General features: G+C 43.7%; 3 protein-coding genes across 4 annotated transcripts in view; 2 read left to right on the top strand and 1 right to left on the bottom strand.

Annotated features, from left to right (window-relative positions):
* Positions 1-19,016, top strand: part of LOC134659138 (protein ERGIC-53) — a 250,244-nt gene that overhangs the window by 49,974 nt on the left and 181,254 nt on the right. The gene's annotated exons all lie outside the window — the stretch shown is intronic.
* Positions 499-7,368, top strand: LOC134659341 (aldo-keto reductase AKR2E4-like). The gene is made up of 8 exons (XM_063515003.1): positions 499-556; positions 2,594-2,701; positions 3,087-3,194; positions 3,823-3,894; positions 4,066-4,182; positions 5,166-5,333; positions 5,732-5,935; positions 7,127-7,368. The coding sequence occupies exons 1-8, from the start codon at positions 521-523 to the stop codon at positions 7,313-7,315; spliced, it is 1,002 nt and encodes a 333-aa protein (XP_063371073.1). The 5' UTR covers positions 499-520; the 3' UTR covers positions 7,316-7,368.
* Positions 11,718-12,910, bottom strand: LOC134658983 (vitellogenin-2-like). The gene is made up of 3 exons (XM_063514588.1): positions 12,804-12,910; positions 12,334-12,507; positions 11,718-12,018 (listed from the first exon to the last, which is right to left on the bottom strand). The coding sequence occupies exons 1-3, from the start codon at positions 12,908-12,910 to the stop codon at positions 11,718-11,720; spliced, it is 582 nt and encodes a 193-aa protein (XP_063370658.1).

Below are 19,016 nucleotides of genomic sequence, written 5' to 3'. Positions count from 1 at the left end.
CAGCGGTCGGCAACATGCGGCCCGCGGGCAGCATGCGGCCCGCGAACCTCTCACTTGCGCCGTGAGCCTCCCTGGCTATTTAGTATGTAGGTACTATTGACACACGAAAATGTCTGATAAAGTCATAAATATTAACAAAGTGTGGCCCGCGTCAACTTCGTTAACTACTGTGCGGCCCTTGGCCTCTAAAAGGGTGCCGACGCAGTACGCGATACACGGCCGTCGTGAACGCTGCTCGCACTGTTAGTGCTTGAGAAAGGAGACCTAGGCTCTCCGAAACATGTCGCGCGAGTGACTTAAAACAAGTGAGTCTAAACCGTAAAATTATTCAGAGTATCACATCATATCAATATCAAAACCATAACCTATTTCACAACCCGAAGACCGCTCTTGATGTTTTGTAAATATGTGTGTGCATGTGTATCGAAGCGACCGGTGTAGGTATGGTTATTTGGTTATTGGTTGCGCGCGCGCAGTTTATGGTCCTCTGTCCGCGCACGCGCACGCGCACGGCATCGACATGAAGCTTCTGACGGTCGTTATGTTATTTGCGCCGGTAAGTCAATACCTAATGTTTCTAATATTTCAACTTTGTGTATACTATAAGTACCTATAAATGGGTGACCTAAAAGTTAGGTAAGATTCTAGTTTCTAATCTCTCGGCTTTTCTAATAATCAGTAAAATTAAAAGTTTTTGATAACGGACGCGTTCAGTAACTAGAACATTTTGTCTGTCTCTGAATCGCTCGCTACGCTCTCGTACTTAATACTCGTCATTGGCTTACACCGGACTCAAAAGCAGCATGAGGAGAAAATTACCTACTTTGTTCTGTTGTTGAAGTTTGAACGAAATAATTAATGTTGTTATTTTACACTTAAATATGTCAGCGTGGGAGGGGTCTCCAATATTTTACCTGAGGGCCATATTGCGCCTCAGTATTTTCGCGTGGCTGGGGCTGGGAGGGGGGGGGTGTATCTGGTTGCTGCTGTTAGGGCTGAACATCTGGAGCCTGGTTGGAACGCTTCGGTTTTGGAGAGCCCTGGTCTAGTACAATCACGTGCAATCAGTGCAATAATATGGTACACAACGAAGACCGCAAACATATCTGACACGATCTTATTTGTAGAGCCATAAAAGAGCGTGTCACATTTATTGTGGCCTTCGAAGGGTAACCTATTATTGCAGGAGACTGTACCTACTGAGCGAGATAAATAAAGAATATACATATACTTGTATTTTTACATGCATTCTTTGGTCGCTACACCATTTAAAATGCAAATACAATATGTGATCCGAAAAGCAAATAGCTCCGAGGTATAATATAATAAGTCTCGCCAAGGTCGACCGACCGGTTACTTGCAGTCTTGTGCCAATGACCATTGTGTGATGTAAGTACATACTTACCTAGATTCTTCTACCTACTCCAAGGCAATGGTATAGGTAAAAAAATCGTAACTTGCATTCACTGTTGCTTTGCAAAAACGCATAGGTAGGTATATATAGTTAATGTGGGTAAATTTCCATTTCAATAGAATAAAGATGTTTATTTTATAATTTTAGTTATTTATTACACAAAAGTTACAATTTTTTTGTTAAGGATAAAGCTCCACAAAACTACATGGCTGAAATGTAGCAATATTACGTAAATTAACCTCTACGCCGCCCATACGTCAAACCTTGCCAGGCAAAATGAAATTTTATTTTGTCAAAACAAAGTTCAAATTAGAATGGAACAGGAGACCTTTTTATAGGTCTCTGGGCGGCCAGAGATTAAACGGAATTGTCTTGGCCTTCCGCGACTTAGGAAGCGTCAAAGTTTATCTAGTTTTTATCATTTTTCACTCTTGTATGCAACTTGTAGGTAATTGTAGATGTATGTGTGCGAGTGTGTACAGTTTACAATAAGCGCTGTGTTAAAAATGATTTGTTATTGACAATAGTTATGCTTAAATATAGAATTTTTCACATACTTAGCATGGTTAAGACGACAGCTTTTATCTCAATATATTTACGACAGCTGTTACCATGCCCAATCTATGTGAAAAATGCTATTATTTTCATAACAATTAAATTATAAGTCTAGCACAAAGAATGAATACTTAATACCTAGGTATTACGATGTATCGCAAAAATTTCTATCCAAACACTACTTTAAGAGGACGTTAAAGCAAGTTTTTTTAGGTAAGTTATAATAGGTACAATACATTGAATAATTTTACGGTTTAGAGTTTTAGACTCACTTGTTTTAAGTCACTCGCGCGACATGTTTCGGGTTTATTCAATGTTAGTATGCACTATGTCTCACAACAGTTTAAATTCGATTAGGTACAATACATGTATAATAGCAGTATTCTTTAATAGCTCAACAACAATAATAATAACACAAAAGAAATTTAAACTAAACAATAAGATTAGTTGACCAAAGGCGAAAAAAATTAAAAACTTATATATAGGTACTTCAGGAAAAACGATTACTATACGTTGGTCACATGTGGTTTTATATATAAACCTGTCAATATATACATATATTAGAATTTATATTAGACAAAGAAATATACTGTGCGACTCGTAAAGCACCACGTGTTTGTTCAGATGGCGCTAGCGTTGCACAGCGGCGGTTTGGCTCCGTGGCGCCCTCTCAACGACAACAACAGTGTTCCAAGCTTCGGGCTTGGAACATGGCTTGGCTTCTCCGATAAGGTGAACAAAATACATAGAGTGCTCACTCCATACATCAGTTTTAGTACCAAAAAGATTATTTAGCATCTAGCATCGAGTAGCGGAACTATCAGTACTGCTACTTTTGACAATAGATGTAGCACCGACCGGAAAGTCTTATGCTGTTGAGATAAGACTTTCCGGTCGGTGCTACATCTATTGTCACGTAGCAGTACTGATAGTTCCGCTACTCGATGCTAGATGTAGACACTGAAATGAATAGTCTGAACTGATGTATGGAGTGAGCACTCTTGTCTTACTATATTTCTCTATGATACTAACACACCTCTTTTCCTTTACACCTTTAACCGTTGCATTTGGTAGGCATAACGTTAATATGCTTGTCTGCTGCTTGTCTGTCTGTCAGGGGCGCGCGGAGCCTAAAGGGCACGAGGTGGAAGATGCGGTGGTTTGGGCGATCGACGCCGGATACCGACACATCGACACTGCGCACATTTACAACACGGAGACTCAGGTACGATGTCGACGTCAAAGATATGTTAAAAATTTTCGCCTTATTACAAAGAAGTTAAGGTGCAAAATTGTGAACATATCTTTGACACGTCGACTGTACCACTCTCTGTTATGCGGATGGGGGAGGCATTTCCCCGTGACGGAGGCAGAAGACGGTGGTGTAGTTGTAGGCGATCGATGCTGGATATCGACTCATGCAGTACATTGCAGGTACGATGTCAGGGGAGGTACCTACTCCCTCTCTCACGCTGGTGGAGGGGGGAGGGGTTGCTACCCCCCTTGCGTGAACGAAGCAGAACACGGTGGTGTGGGGCGGGCGTATTTACGACATGGAAAATCAGAAGACATGTTTACTTTTCTAGCCTGTTGGAGTATAGTCACTTAAGCAACCGACGTTGCTTGATTTGGCGAACGACTTACTGTATTAATTACCTACATTATCTGCATTAAGCTAAAATATCGAAAGAAAGCATGAATCTTGGCATGCATGCAGCCATCAGACATAACTGACCCCTCCTACGTAGACGTTTGCAGGGGGGGTTAACTAAATTCGCAGCTGACTACAAAAAAAGTGGAACCAATTTGTCAAGTCGATAAGTATTTAAACACGGCTTCCATTGTGTATTCAGGTCGGCAGAGCCATCAAGAAGAAGATAGGTGACGGGACGGTGAAGAGGGAAGATTTGTTCGTCACTACTAAGGTGAGTTTAAATGTTTTATTTTCACTATAGTATTTAAGTAGCCAATACATTTCACATTAGGTATGTCCATGTGACGGTAGACAGATACCTATTTAATTAATTTCATTTTAGCCTATCTTTGTACTCTATGCATATTATGAGTCATATTCATATACAAAAGCGTGATTTCAGCTCTGGAACGATGCGCATGCGCGCGAGGCGGTGGAGCCGGCGCTGCGTCGCTCTCTACAGAAACTGGGGCTGGACTACATCGACCTGTACCTCATACACTGGCCCGTCGGCACACATGTAAGTAGTTAACCACCTAATACAGCCACCGAGGATATTTTTTTATGGAAAAGCTGTTTTTTTTCGACGATTTTGGGGTTACCCTAATGCAGCGGTCGGCAACCCGCGGCCCGTGAACCTGTCATTTGCGACCCGCGAGCCTCCCTGGCTATTTTGTATGTAATATTGACAAACGACAATGTCTGATAAAGTCATAAATATTAACAGAGTGCGGCCCGCGTCAACTTCGTTAACTACTATGTGGCCCTTGGCTGCTAAAAGGTTGCCGACCGCTGCCCTAATGAATCATAATACAGTCGCCATCAGATATATCGGAGCGGCCAAGGTGTTCACAATATATGAACACGCACTCTAACGCCCTGACAATTTAATAGATGCGTGTTCAGATATTTGTAAGCGTCTTTGCCGCTCCGATATATCTGATGGCGACTGTACCGTCTCAACTCGTATAATTAGAATTTTCAAAATTGGTCCAGTAATGACGGAGATATGGAGTAACAAACATTAAAAAAAACATACTAAGCGAATTGATAACCTCTTCCTTTTGAGATTTGGAAGTCGGTTAAAAAAAGAAGATTTTCTCGAAAAGTAAAGAAAGGGTTCTTCGAAAAAGGAGTGTGCAATGCAATAATGTACGAGTAACACCTCTGGAGTCATAGACTACGGTGGTACATCAGGCGGGCCGTATGCTTGTTTGCAACCGACGTCTAAACAAATACAATGTAAGGAATACAAGCTTGCAAGACTGATCGATATTAACTTTCGTGAGACATATTTTAAACTGTTTAATACCTACGACAACGGTTTCACTCACTTTGAATTTTTAGTCGCTATTGGCGACATGTTCCGGGCCCTTCGGGGTCCTTCCTCAGGCGACCAAAAAACTAAAAACTAAAAATACTTAACGACTAAAAATTCAAGTGAGTGAAACCGTTGTCGTATAAACAACTTGCAAGACTGATTGTCACTATCTTAATGTACAGGCGAACAACACGTTCGATGACGTCGACTACCTGGACACGTGGCAGGCCATGACCGCAGTTAGAGACAAGGGGCTGACCAGGTCTGTGGGCGTCTCCAACTTCAACCAGAAACAACTCGAGAGGCTCGCTCAAGCGAGCAATGTGAAGCCAGCGATGCTGCAAGTCGAGGTGTGTTTTAATGACAATTTTAATAAAACTTTTTCTAGTCTTCGACTTTAATGGTAGAATTAAGACTTCGTACGCTTTGTACGTATCTTTGTCTTACACTAGTACTAGCACCCAAAACACAGAATAAATAATAGTAGATTCACTCTCTAACAAAACGCGTCTGTTATTACGATCAGCACAGATATGGCCGCTAGGTGGCGACAGCGCCACGCGCGGCTTATAGCTTTCCCCAAAATTGGGGCCGAACGTATGTACTTTTAGCTACCTGTAGTAAAGCGACGAAATCGTGGAGTGAGACACGCCTGCCCAAAAGAAAAGGACGAGTATAGTTTTTTTGTTTTTATTTACTGACAATTTTGAAAAGTTTGACCAACTAATATCTTTATCTCCCGTTTCAGCTAAACCTGAACCTCCAGCAGCCCGCCCTGCTCGCGTACTGCCGCGCTCAGGGCATCCAAGTGACCGGCTACACGCCCTTCGGGTCCCTTTTCCCGAGCAAGGCCACGCCCGACGCGCCGCCGCCGCGGGTTGACGACCCCTCACTCGTCGCTATAGCGGGGAAATATAACAAGACCGTCCCGCAGATCGCGCTCAGATACTTGGTAACATCTTTTTGAAGTGAAAACTTCTTTAGCGGCGCTGTGCACTTTTTGAGATGTTAAAAATGTTAAACTCGAGACAGGGTAAGACGATCAAGCAGTGACCTGCCGGCTTAGCCAAGCTGACAATCGCTATCGCTTCGACAACGAAACGCTTTGTGTCTCTATCACTCTTCTATATTAGTGCGACAGTGACATTTGCGTTTTGATAGTTACGGAGCGTAAACGATTGGCACGTTGGCTACGCGGCCTGATCGAAAAACTGTTACATGTAATGTCATTGAGTTTTTCTTTATTGATTTAAATGCCATCTAGTGAGTTTCGCTCTAACTGTAATATAACTCGAGTACTAACAGTGATGTGCTTAGGGGTTTCAAGTAATTGACGCTAACGCTAGAGATGGCGTTAACCTCAATTATACATATATAGTGCATCTTGCAATAGTGATTGAGTTTTCACTTCTGCCGACACTCCCCGAGTGCAACCCGTTGTTTTTTTTTTATAATCAATTTATACACACCTCTACTCTAGCATATACTTAGGGATGGTGCGTGATTTGCGTGAACTACAGGGGGCAGCACAGGAACAGTCAGATTTTCGGCGCGTAAATGTGAAGTTTATGCTTCCGATGAAGCCCACAAGATGGCAGAACCTACTATGGCCAAGAAAACGTATTACGTACGAGAACGGTAGATGGCAGCACTTGCTTTGGTAATGTAGGTACATGTTTATCAAACAGACCATTCAGATATTGGACTTTGAGCCGACTGCAGAAGAGAGGAAGAAGCTGGGATCTTTCGACCGCGCATCATATCAATTGTTTGGAGTTGTTAGTATTATTGTCTCGATAAGTACATATCAGTTGCTTGTGGAAAGAAAAGTAGATTCAGCGATAAAAGCTTGTACAGTCACCTGCAATAATATGTTACTCTTTGTGTGCCATGTGGCGAAACATAGTGTTACTATATTTTATATGTAAGACCTACTGTTGTACATACCTATGTTTAACAAATAAATAATTTGGAATTTGGAATTTGGAATTTGAAGGCCGCAATAATATGTGACACTCTCTTATGGCTCTACAAATAAGATCGTGTCAGATATTTTTGCGGCCATCGAAGAGTAACATATTATTGCAGGTGACTGTACCAAAAACGACATTTTTGCCAAAATCTTTTTATTTTGTGTCAACAGTGGGAGCTCGGCGTAACCCCCATCCCGAAGTCCGTGACCCGGTCCCGGGTGGAGCAGAACATCCAGATCTTCGACTTCGAGCTCAGCGCAGAAGAGAGGCAGAAGATGGCGTCCTTCGACAGAGGATACCGCACCATCGACGTCAAGTGGTGGAGGGACTCGCCGCACTACCCTTTTGAGAAGAACTAAGGGTTGCTAAGGGTTTTTTCTGTATTTTTTTTTATTAAACACTTTTAAGCAAATTATATCTTTCTTTTAAGCCTAACGAAATGCCCTTAGCAGAAACAACTTACCTACAGCTTCCTTTCGGTTCATTTCGTAACCCTTGACATGTTCCTTAACCTTTTCGACGCCGTGTCAAACACAAAAGCTGTCTCTCAGACGCCACGTCACCGAAGTGTCAAAACTGAAATTGAACTTTATGCATATGCACCTAGGTCTATGTTGCTCTGTGGTCTATGACCGATTAATACGTCTTTGGCGTTGGACCTGCGGTGCGTATATTTCGGTCATTGGCGTCCAAAAGGTTAAGACTGCGTCGACCGTCTAGTGGCGCCCTCATTAGGAGACTTGTGATTTTTAATACTTAAACCAATGAATACTTAAACAGTTTCTGTATATTAATATTGTTGTCCTACTACTGATTCCCCAACTTTTCGTCTTTCTCACAAAGTTTAATTTTGCATATTTTTTGCTTTAGGTATCAACCACCGGCAAATGGTGTCCCCATTTTTCCGTTGAACTGATAAAGTCGATAAAAGTAGGTAATATAAAACTATATTACATAGATCAATCATCTTCATCGATTAAATTTACTTTACAAAGGTACAACACAGGACATTACAATAAAATTAAGTGGACTCGCGCAGTTGCGTGACGTAGCGGCGCGCGAGCAGCCAGTAGGAGCGGCACAGCGCGCACAGCGAGGGCGGCCTCGAGCCTTTACCCGAGCCTTGACTCGAGCCTTTACCCGAGCCTTGACTCGAGCCTTTACCCGAGCCTTGACTCGAGCCTTTACAGCTCGAGTCTCTGCCCGAGTCCGAGCTCGAGCGGCGCGGGACGCGGCCTTCGAGACGTTTGGCTTGATGGTACAACTGGAAATTTAGTAAAATTTAATTTACATAGGACTTCCTATAGATAAATAGTATTAAATTAGTGACCACGGGTGGTAATAGACTAATTAGTGGCCTAGGGGCTGTCGATAATTACGTCATCTATTTTTGCCCCCCCCCCCACTAAAATGATGCTTCGAATGACCCCGTACTCTCCTACGTAATGCTACCATCATCCGATGTCCAGACCCCCCCCCCTAATTTGAAATGACGTAATTTATGAATAGCCCCCTTTACAAAGGGCCTAGCCAAGATGGTGACCGTTACACGAGGAGGCTGGGGCACTCACCCGCACGGGGTCGTCGAGATGGAACCGCCCGGGCATGGCCTTCTCGCTCGCCGGTTTGCTGTCTCGCTCGTCGCGCACCACGCTGCCGACATGTTAAGTAGAAGCTCAATTTAAAGATCGATACATTGCGTGGTGTTTTGCAATACGGTGTTTGTAGACCTCAATAAAAACAGTAGGTTACAAACTTTTACAAAATAGAGGTAAAGGAAACACACTAGTGCGTCGGCGTCTAGTCAGCGCTATGGTCGCTGCGTAGTTGCGCCGACGTTGCGTCGAGCAACAGTAACGCTAATGTGGGGTGTCGCTTTCACAATCGGCGGTCTTATCGCTAAGAGCACCTAGAGACCTGTAACGACTTGAATATGTCCGCTACTTAAATTGGGCGCTTTAAGTATAATACTTAAGCGTCCAAATTACATTTATAAGTGCATACCCCGCTGCAGCTTAGATCACTACTTAAAATTTCTCGCTGTTAAAAAAATATGGGGCATTATCTATGAAAAGGGACCTTATTGTCGATGGCGCTTACGCGTCACAGCGTCGCTCGGCATTGTATTTATGTCGGAGCATCGTTAATAATGGCGTAAGCGCCATCGACAATAAGGTCCTTTTTCATAGATAACGTCACATATTTGTGATTATAGGCGAGTTTTCACAGAACGAGCCGCTTCGTGAGAAAATTGTCTGTGTAGACGTGCCTCGGGCGAACTATGAGCTCATCCCGGCCATCAATAAATGTTTTGATTGGTCGTATATTTTAATATAAAATTATATAATGACATGTAATATGAATTATTTATTAATATACGAATATGAATATGAAGCTCTTGCGCAGCATTACAATATTTATTTTGACTTTACTTTATAATACCTACACGTAAGGTTTTTTTCAAGCTCTAGTTAGAATTCTATGATTATTCTAGTTCATTGAGGATGCTAGGATTAGGTTCGTGTTACCTATGGGTGACGACGTTATTCCTCGGCGTCGGCGGGATGTCGACGGCGGCGGTGGCGACGATAAGGGTGCGGTTGTGGTCGGTCTCCGCCTGCTGCCGCGCCTGGCACACCGGACATATTATTTTTCACCTCAGCAGCTCGAACAAGGGTACTTTGCTACTTAAAAACAGTGAGCAAAATCACATTTTGCTCACTGAGTGAGACAAAATGAGCAAAATGCGATTTTGCTCACTGTTTTTAAGTAGCAAAGTGCCCTTGTTCGAGCTGCTGAGGTGAAAATTTAATTGTTGGTATATCTTAAGAAAACATGAGTGAATAGAGGTAAGTGATGAAGAAGGAATACATTTTTCGGGTTCTCTAATATGTTCTCACTGCTGAGGTGAAAAATGTTGTGTACTACACGAGATCAAAGTTATTTACATCTCGTGCGCTTTTGAGTCTCTCGCTACTACTCGCTACGCTCGTGAATCTATTATAGAATCTTTCGCTTGCACGGGACTCAAAATAAGCACTCGAAGAAATATCAAACTTTGATCTCTTGTTGTACAAATAACTAATGATCATGTACAGTCTGCAAAACCATTAACTTAACACCCCTGCGTATATATTTGTACACAATACACGCTTTTAATCGGTCTGTTATTATGTACCTACATGTACATGTATATATTAGTTATATTACAGTCAACCTGGCTATGTAAAAACCGGCCAAGTGCGAGTCGGCCTCGCGCACGGAGGGTTCCGCACCATCCAATAGAGCAAAACAAGCAAAAAAACGGTCACCCATCCAAGTACTGACCCCGCCCGACGTTGCTTAACTTCGGTCACAAATCACGTTTATTGTATGGGAGCCCCACTTAAATCTTTATTTTATTCTGTTTTTAGTATTTGTTGTTATAGCGGCAACAGAAATACATCATCTGTGAAAATTTCAACTGTCTAGCTATCACGGTTCGTGAGATACAGCCTGGTGACAGAGACGGACAGCGGAGTCTTAGTAATAGGGTCCCGTTTTTACCCTTTGGGTACGGAGCCCTAAAAAAATTCAGTAGTCCCGTACCGCGTGGCGCGGGGTCGAGTCGGTGCCCACGACCTTGTCGGACACCGTGACCGACGAGTCCCCGCGCGCGCGGGGCGCCGGGGTGCCGGCGGCGCCCGGCGCGCGCCGAGCCACCAGCAGGCGGTTCAGTTCCTCCAGCTTCGACATTATGATTTTGTACGTTCCGCACTCCGAGCTCTGCAATTATTTTCGTATAAGTTGAGTTTAAATATTATATAAAAAGTTGCTTCTCGTTCGCGCCAATACATGTACGAGTGCGAGTGAAATGCACGATAACTGAATGACATCGTATGTCAGTGTACGTTTGAATTGGCCTGAACAAAAGGACTGTACAAAATACCCGTCGTTTCGGCGCATCGACGCTGCTACTAGACGATGAGAACTCGGTGGACTCGCTCGACGCCCGGCTGCTCTCTTGCCTCTCTTGCCCGCGGCGCTCGCCTCGCTCGTTCCGCTTCTCGCCACGTCGCTCGCGCTCGCCTCGCTCGTTCCGCTTCTCGCCGCGTCGCTCGCGCTCGCCTCGCTCGTTCCGCTTCTCGCCGCGTCGCTCGCGCTCGCCTCGCTCGTGCCGCTTCCCGTCGCGGCGCTCGCGCTCGCCGGCCCCAGAGCGAACTTGCAGCTCGCACATTTGCGCGACACGCTCGATCTGCGCCTGAGTGAGGAACAGGGAACTTTCATTTTGTACTTAGATACTAGGAGCCTACACTTAGTACGATTTCTTTATACAAAGTGACCGGTTCTTGAATTTGCCTTAGGTACTATTCTAAGATACCGGCCAACGGTACCTCAAAGTGATCTTATAAATAAGTAGAAAGTCGTGTGGCTTATAATTGATATAAGCACAAGCTGGCAGTGCCCTTCACTGGGCTCCATAAAATAAAAAAATCATTCATGGGTAATTGTGTAAGATTTTATAATAATAAACTTCCAAACGATATTATGTATTAATTAAGTACCTAATCTTAAAAATTATTGTAAAGCGTAACTTATACCACACAGGACTTCATAAATGATAAAATATTAACGTAGGATTAATTGTGATTCGAAATGATTAATTATTATTTATGTATATTTATATATTTTATTATATATTTTATTTAATTATTTATAATTATATTTGATTAATGATGATGTAATGGGTAGGTATTCCAATGTATCTAGAGCGGCTAGGCGTCACCGTAGGCGATTACGAGTACATTCAGTAGAATAAAAAATATATAAAAAAAATCTTGCCTGCTGATCACGCAACGCACGCTCCAGTGACTCGCGCAAACTGCCTTTGATCTCTGACGTGCGGTGCGCCTCGCTGCCGCTCTTGCCTCGTCGTGCCTCGCGGCTCTTGCCTCGTCTCGCCTCGCTGTTGCTTCGTCGCGCCTCGCCGCTATTGCCTTGCCGCGTTGCCTCGCTGCCACTCCTGTTGCTCCGCCGCGTCGCCGCGGCGTCGTTCTTGCTGACGGTGTCTGCTGTATGACGTCTGTACGAGTGCGAATTATTATAAGGCAGCGGTCGGCAACCTTTTAGCAGCCAAGGGCCACATAGTAGTTAACGAAGTTGACGCGGGCCGTATTTTGTTGATATTTATGACTTTATCAGACATTGTCGTTTGTCAATATTACAGACAAAATAGCCAGGGAGGCTCGTGGGCCGCAAGTGACAGGTTCACGGGCCTCATGCGGCCCGCGGGCCGCAGGTTGCCGACCGCTGTAATATAAGGGACACAACACAAGTTCAACTTACACGCGGTCAAAGTAAAGGCTGGGTTTCTGTGACATAAGAACAGATCTTCTACCTTTGTTGGCGGCTAGCCCGTCGGTAGCTGGTGTCGGACAGGCCGGAGTCGTGCGAGAAGCGCTTGTCCGACGGCCCGGACGGCCCGGAGGCCGAGCTGGCCGAGCTGGCCGAGCTGGACGGGCTGGCGCGCCGCCCCGCCGCGCCCGCGTCCACCACCAGCCCAGAGCTGTTTCTGCAAAACCAACCAGATGTATGTTGAGGTAGGTCAAAGAAGTCTGATCACTTGATCAGTGATGGCCGTATCGGTGCATCAGGGGCAGGGATCAAGTTGACAATCTGTCAACAAGGTGATATTAGAACCCACATGTTCCTCTGCGGTCGCCGCGCGGGCCGGATGCCGCACATGTACCGGTCCAGGTCCAGGATATATGTCGGCGCCCGGGGCGTTCTCCGTCCACGAGGATGAGCCCGTCATGGTGACGTCACACGAGCATGTCACCACCCTGTCAACAAAGTGATAGAACCCACATGTTCCTCTGCGGTCGTCGCGCGGGCCGGGTGCCGCGCATGTACCGGTCCAGGTCCAGGATGTCGGCGCCCGGGGCGTTCTCCGACCACGAGGATGAGCCCGTCATGGTGAGTGGTGACTTCGTTACACGAACATGTCACGAACGCTGTCAAAAAAAGCCAAACTCTAGTCTGGGTATGGGTAGATTCATGGGGGCTTTATTTAGACTTTAAAGTCTTTAAACGATGGGTGCACTCGCATGCGAGTTTCATTTCGGACGCCTGAATTATTGGATGTAACCTCAATAGTCCGCAATGTTACTAAACTCGCATACGTGTTCGCGGCGTCTAAATTAACCCTTAGAGCTGGCGCGGGATTTGCACTGAACTGTCAAAATTCTCACAAATAATGCTTTTAAGTTTTATGAATCAACTTAGGTATACCTAATATAGTTTTAATATACCTACCTACCTATCTACACAAATATACCTAAATATTACAAAAGAGCAAATCGTCATCATTTTTATGTCATGTTAGTATCAAAAATGTGTTTGCAACCGGTAAAACGCTATGATGAAAGATAATGCAATATTTATGCAAATAAGTTATAAATAATTAGGAATAACTAGGTATAGTGTGAAACAGATTGTTCAAGCGAGCGTGAACCGTCTGCATTTCGGCTCGGCTCGAGCAAAGTGTTTTCATATCCTTCTGTGTATGTACTTTCCTCTACAAGTCGCATTTCATAACCGATTTTAATGAAAATTTTGTGAGCATGTTTGGGATTTTTGTAGATCTACCTAGTTTTCGGATTTTTGCCAAAATAACGAAGCCATGGGGGTCCGCGAGTTCACAGAGCCACTAGTACTTACATTGTTGTGTTAAATTAAGAGCCGTGTGAAGAGCTGGGAGGCCTGGGGCGCCGCATGCTGCTCGGGGCTGGCAGACTGTCACCGATGTCAGATTGTCAAATTTCGTTCTGTCAGAACCACGGTCAGAACCTAAGAGTAAAGTATAATGACATAATGTCAGTGTGAAGGTTTAGCACTAGGTTTGACCAAACAGTTCCGACCAACATAGATCCATACTAATATTATAAATGCGAAAGTGTGTCTGTCTGTCTGTCTGTAACCTCTTCACGCTTAAGCCGCTGAACCGATTTTGTTGAAATTTGGTATAGAGATAGTTTGAGTCCCGGGGAAGGACATAGGGTAGTTTTTATCCCAGAAGTCATCCTTTAAGGGGGTGAAAAGGGGGGTCGATGTTTGTAAAAGCAGATTGAATAAAAAATAAGCTACCCTAAGCTATTAACTATGAAATTATGACGTATATTTCATAGAAGTTTGACATCTAAAATAACACTTGCACTGCGTGTGCTACCAAAATCGTTGCAGACTCTGGAACTCTATCGCGTTTCCTTGGCATTCACATAGGTACCTAATTGAGAAAATATAAGAAATAAAAGCTGAAGGTTTGGCTTTTTAGTGAATTACCATTCGTGAAGTCTTCAGCGGTAAGCGTAGTAGGTACACCGCTTTAAGTTAGGTATATTACTTATTTTTTATCAAACAACACTTATAAAAGCATAAAGCAAAGCAAGCTAATTTAGTTATTTAAGAAATAGTTTTAGTTTAATTTAATTTGTAATGTATGGAATTTGTTATCTGAATTAAATATATATATATATATATATAAAGCAGCTAAACATGTTTATAATGCCGGCTACACACGTAACTATAAATCGTAGCGATTAATCTGTGCAGTCCGATATGCGCAGTTTTAACATACACACGGTAGATAAAACTGCGTCGGCAAATCGGACTGCACAGATTAATCGCTACGATTTATTATAGTTAACGTGTGTAGCCGGGGTAAGCAGACCATTTAAAAACTTTTTGCCATTCTCTGTTATTACTGGCCACTGATCGCCGTCAAGAAATTCAACCTTTCTTTGAAGTATCTTCAGAAATGACATAATAACAAAAGAATCTCGGCCATCACGCCCGCGGGCTGAATCTTCCAAATTTTCACCGTAAATAAAAACCGAACAATGAACCAGGACACGTAACACGGCAGCAAGATGAATCGGTCGGAGCTCCTGCTCTGGTGGCTACTCTTCCTATTCTTCGAAGTAAGTTTTATTCGCATTCGTATATGTGTGTAAAGTCGTGAGTAAAAAACTCTGGCGTACCTATATCCTCTAGCCATTGATATAGTATAAAGTAGCCGCTGAGACATCAAAAGTTTCCAAGACCATTTGCAACTTTGATTTGTCAAAATAAAGATAATAATTAGAATGGAATGAGATATTTTTTACGTCACAGGCGACTTGAGGATATAAGTAATAGATACCTAATGTAGAGTTCTTAAAAAATGAAACGGTACTGTGAAGTATGGCCAGAAGCTTAATTAAACACAGATATAGGTACCTACTTATATAAATTAGTCTATCAATAATATATTCATATTCTTTGAGTCATAGACATTTTATCCGAAGGCCTATTTATTATTTTATTTATATTTACTTGCAGACAAGCTATTTTGAAAGGATTTCCACGGAAGGTTAGCTGTCTGTAATACAATCGATCCCTGTTGTATTATTTCGAAAACTATATCTTAAACCTAATACTTATATAAATCCAATTTCAGAACCAAGCTTAGAAGTCGTTCGAAGTTTGTCCATTATTTACGAACTTAGATTTAAGGTGAAATACTATTTGTGTGATGAATTGAAGGTGCACACGAAATAATGTTAAGTATAGATAACTATTTGATGGCGACTACCTGTGCTGCTGCGATTTGGCCTGGTTGTTCGCAAATAGTGAGCCAGGCCTGGGGCTACAGCCCCTGCTGCCGTGCCGAGTGCCGCCGCGGCTGCGTATAGGTATCGCACTGTAAGATGAGGCCATCACGCACGCCCGTTCATTTACCTCAACTTAAATTGCGATACCTACCTATACTTATGCAGTGGCGGACTAGGCCTTAGATATGTCAATGAGTTCGTTAAGGCAGTAATCCGGCAATAAGGTAGTAATAACTTAATAAGGTAATCCGCCACTGCCTATAGGAGTGCAACATCGTCAACTTTAAGTTAAACCTTTACAACCGAAAATTTTTGATTTAACTTTAACACCTGTTAAAATTGACATTTAGGTAACTGTAATCAATCCGGTTGGAAAGGGCAATTTTGGTGTCTCGTATATCCGTCGAGTAGCACCGACGTCTCGGAAACCTTATGAAAACGAATATTGTGGCTGTGCTATACGGTTTACCTCTTACAAATACAGTGTTTCTTTGGCTGCAGATTATCAGCCAAGCCTACGGCTGCCGCAAGAAGCCGTGTCGCCCTCCGCGCTGCCCCGGCGGCTGCAAGCCCAAGTACTGGTGACCTGTCCGACACCCTAACCTGATGGTAAGTCACCATCACCACACCCTCCCACCACTTACCATCATGGTGCGTCCCCACTGCCCGGGCTGCAAGCCTAGTGGGCCAAGAAAGTGGTCTACCAGTTTTGACAAGTTTCTGCGAGATCTAATATAACGATCGCTAACGTTGACAATTGTCACTGACATAATATTAAATCGACCTTGTTGTCTCATGACAGTCATGACGTTCAAACGAACCTCAACCGTAGGGTGGTAGACCAGATTTTTGGCCGACTGTACCTACTGGTGTTTATGGGTTTTATGTTTCTTTTAGGTACATCAGTCACCACACGCCATTTAGGGTTCTAGCTAAATTAGACATTCCATAGCGCAAGTATGGAACAACCAATTTAGCTAGGGCCCTAAATGGCTTAACAATCATGGAGCGTGTGACTGTATAAACAAAGTGTTATACTACTACTACTACTACAAGTTTACTGCGGTAAATTCGCGCAGTAACACAGCCGTTGCATTCGAGCATTCCCTTTACGGATTAAAAGTAAAATAACAATTATTCATCATTATTAACACGTTCACTGTCTCGTGCCTCACATATGGGTCACGGCAAGTATTAAAAGGCCGTAAGGTTGTGTGTAACAGTGAACGTGTTAATTAGGTACCTTTATTGTAAATTATTGGTTGATTTAAGTTTTTCTCTCAGACATTAATTGTAGGTACCTACTATTGGACTAATAGTTGTGTCAATTTTTAGGGTTCCGTACCCAAAGGGTAAAAACGGGATCCTATTACTAAGACTCCGCTGTCCGTCCGTCCGTCTGTCACCAGGCTGTATCTCACGAACCGTGATAGCTAGACAGTTGAAATTTTCACAGATGATATACGAGGGGCGTTCAATATATAATGAGAATGAGATGCAAACTCTTTAAATATTAGGAAAGTAAATACTGGCCGGTAAAGCTAATCTACCTAGCTGATTGCCATGAAAAAAAAACTAACTGTTTTTTGTTTAAAAATAAAATACGGCGATTTCTTTGCGATGCTATTGAGTACGTTAGCGAAAATGGAGAAAATTGAACTGCGCGCCGTTATCAAATACTTGTGTTTGAAAATTTTTTCTATGTACCAAGTCAATTTAGATTTACGGGACACTTTAAGGTCTAATGCTCCTCCGTATTCGACAGTCGCACGTTGGTGCGCCGAATTTAGACGTGGAAGAACATCGACCATGGATGACCCCCGCTCCGGACGCCCTACTACAGCAGTAACTGAAGAAATTGTGAAAAAAGTCGAAAACTTAGTTTTGGCGGATCGTCCTGTCACGGTTCGTTTTATTGCTGAAAATGTAAAGATTTCAACGGGGAGCGTGCATAATATTTTACATGAACGCTTGGGTATGAAAAAGGTATCAGCGCGTTGGGTACCCAGAATGCTTACTGACACGCAAAAACAAACTAGAGTCGAGATTTGTTAAGAAGCTTTGGACCTGATACAGCAAGATCGGGAACTTTTTTTGACGCGATTTATAACAATGGACGAAACATGGCTCCATCATTACGACCCTGAAACGAAACTGCAGTCTATGACATGGAAAAGGCCATCATCTCCAACTCCGAAGAAATTCAAGGTGGGCCCATCTGCCGGTAAGGTAATGGGCTCTGTTTTTTGGGATGGTAAAGGGGTCGTAATGATTGAGTATCTCGAGCATGGAGCCACTATTACGGGCTCTTTATATGCCAAACAAATAGCAACATTGCGCAATGAGATCCGTGAAAAACGGCGAGGTAAACTCTCGAAAATTATGTTGTTCCATCAGGACAATGCACCGGCACACAAGTCCGCCGTTGCAATGGCTGCAATACGTGATGCTGGGTTCGATATCCTTAAGCATCCTCCGTATTCACCAGACCTCGCCCCTAGTGATTTCTACCTATTTCCGAGATTTAAGGAATACCTAAGAGGCAAGAAATTTGAAGACGACGACGCGGTAGTCGCTGCAGTACAAGATTTTTTAAGTACTCAAGATGAAACCTTTTTTAGAAATGGAATTATAAGTTTAGAAAAAAGATATACTAAGTGTATTATGCTAAAAGGTGACTATGTCGAAAAATAAAATAACATTTAATAAAAGTTGTATATAACATACTCATTCTCACTTTTTATTGAACGCCCCTCGTATTTCTGTTGCCGGGGCTCCCATACAACAAACGTGATTTTTGACCGAAGTTAAGCAACGTCGGGCGGGGTCAGTACTTGGATGGGTGACCGTTTTTTTTTTTTGCTTGTTTTGCTCTATTTTTTGTTGATGGTGCGGAACCCTCCGTGCGCGAGTCCGACTCGCACTCGGCCGGTTTTTTAACAAGCAGATACGTCTGCGAGCGATATTCCAAATAGTTGTGTGTTAAAATATGGTTATGTTTCCTTAGCTCGCATGGCTCCTGGCGCGGCTGGCGTACCTGCTGTGGCTGGCGCTGGCGGCGGCCGCCTGCAAGAAGACAGTCGTGTGCCGCCCGGCGCCCGGCCAGCCGCCCGCGTGCCGGCAGGGCGTTGTCGGTGAGTATGAGTACCGGCCCTACCTGTCAACCGTACGTTTAGTGTAAGGCCTGAGTGGGCGCTCATGTTGTGCGTGCAGCGGGGCGGGGCGTGCGGCGTGCATGTTAAACAAATGCAAACGTATAGGAGCGGCCTTAGTGCACGCTGCTCGCGTCACGCGTGAGCCCACAGCCACGCTGCACGCGTCGCCGAGCGAGCGTCCACTCAGGCCTTACACTAGATGTGGGAGGGCGTCAAGACGAACCTGGTGCGCCGCCCGACGCACGGCATCGTTGGATAGTATATCTATCTGATTA

The sequence above is a fragment of the Cydia amplana genome, chromosome 24, assembly GCF_948474715.1.
Source record: "Cydia amplana chromosome 24, ilCydAmpl1.1, whole genome shotgun sequence".
In the NCBI taxonomy this organism is placed as follows: domain Eukaryota; kingdom Metazoa; phylum Arthropoda; class Insecta; order Lepidoptera; family Tortricidae; genus Cydia; species Cydia amplana.
The sequence above is the reverse complement of the archived record's forward strand: the minus strand, read 5'-3'. Positions and strand labels throughout refer to the sequence as shown.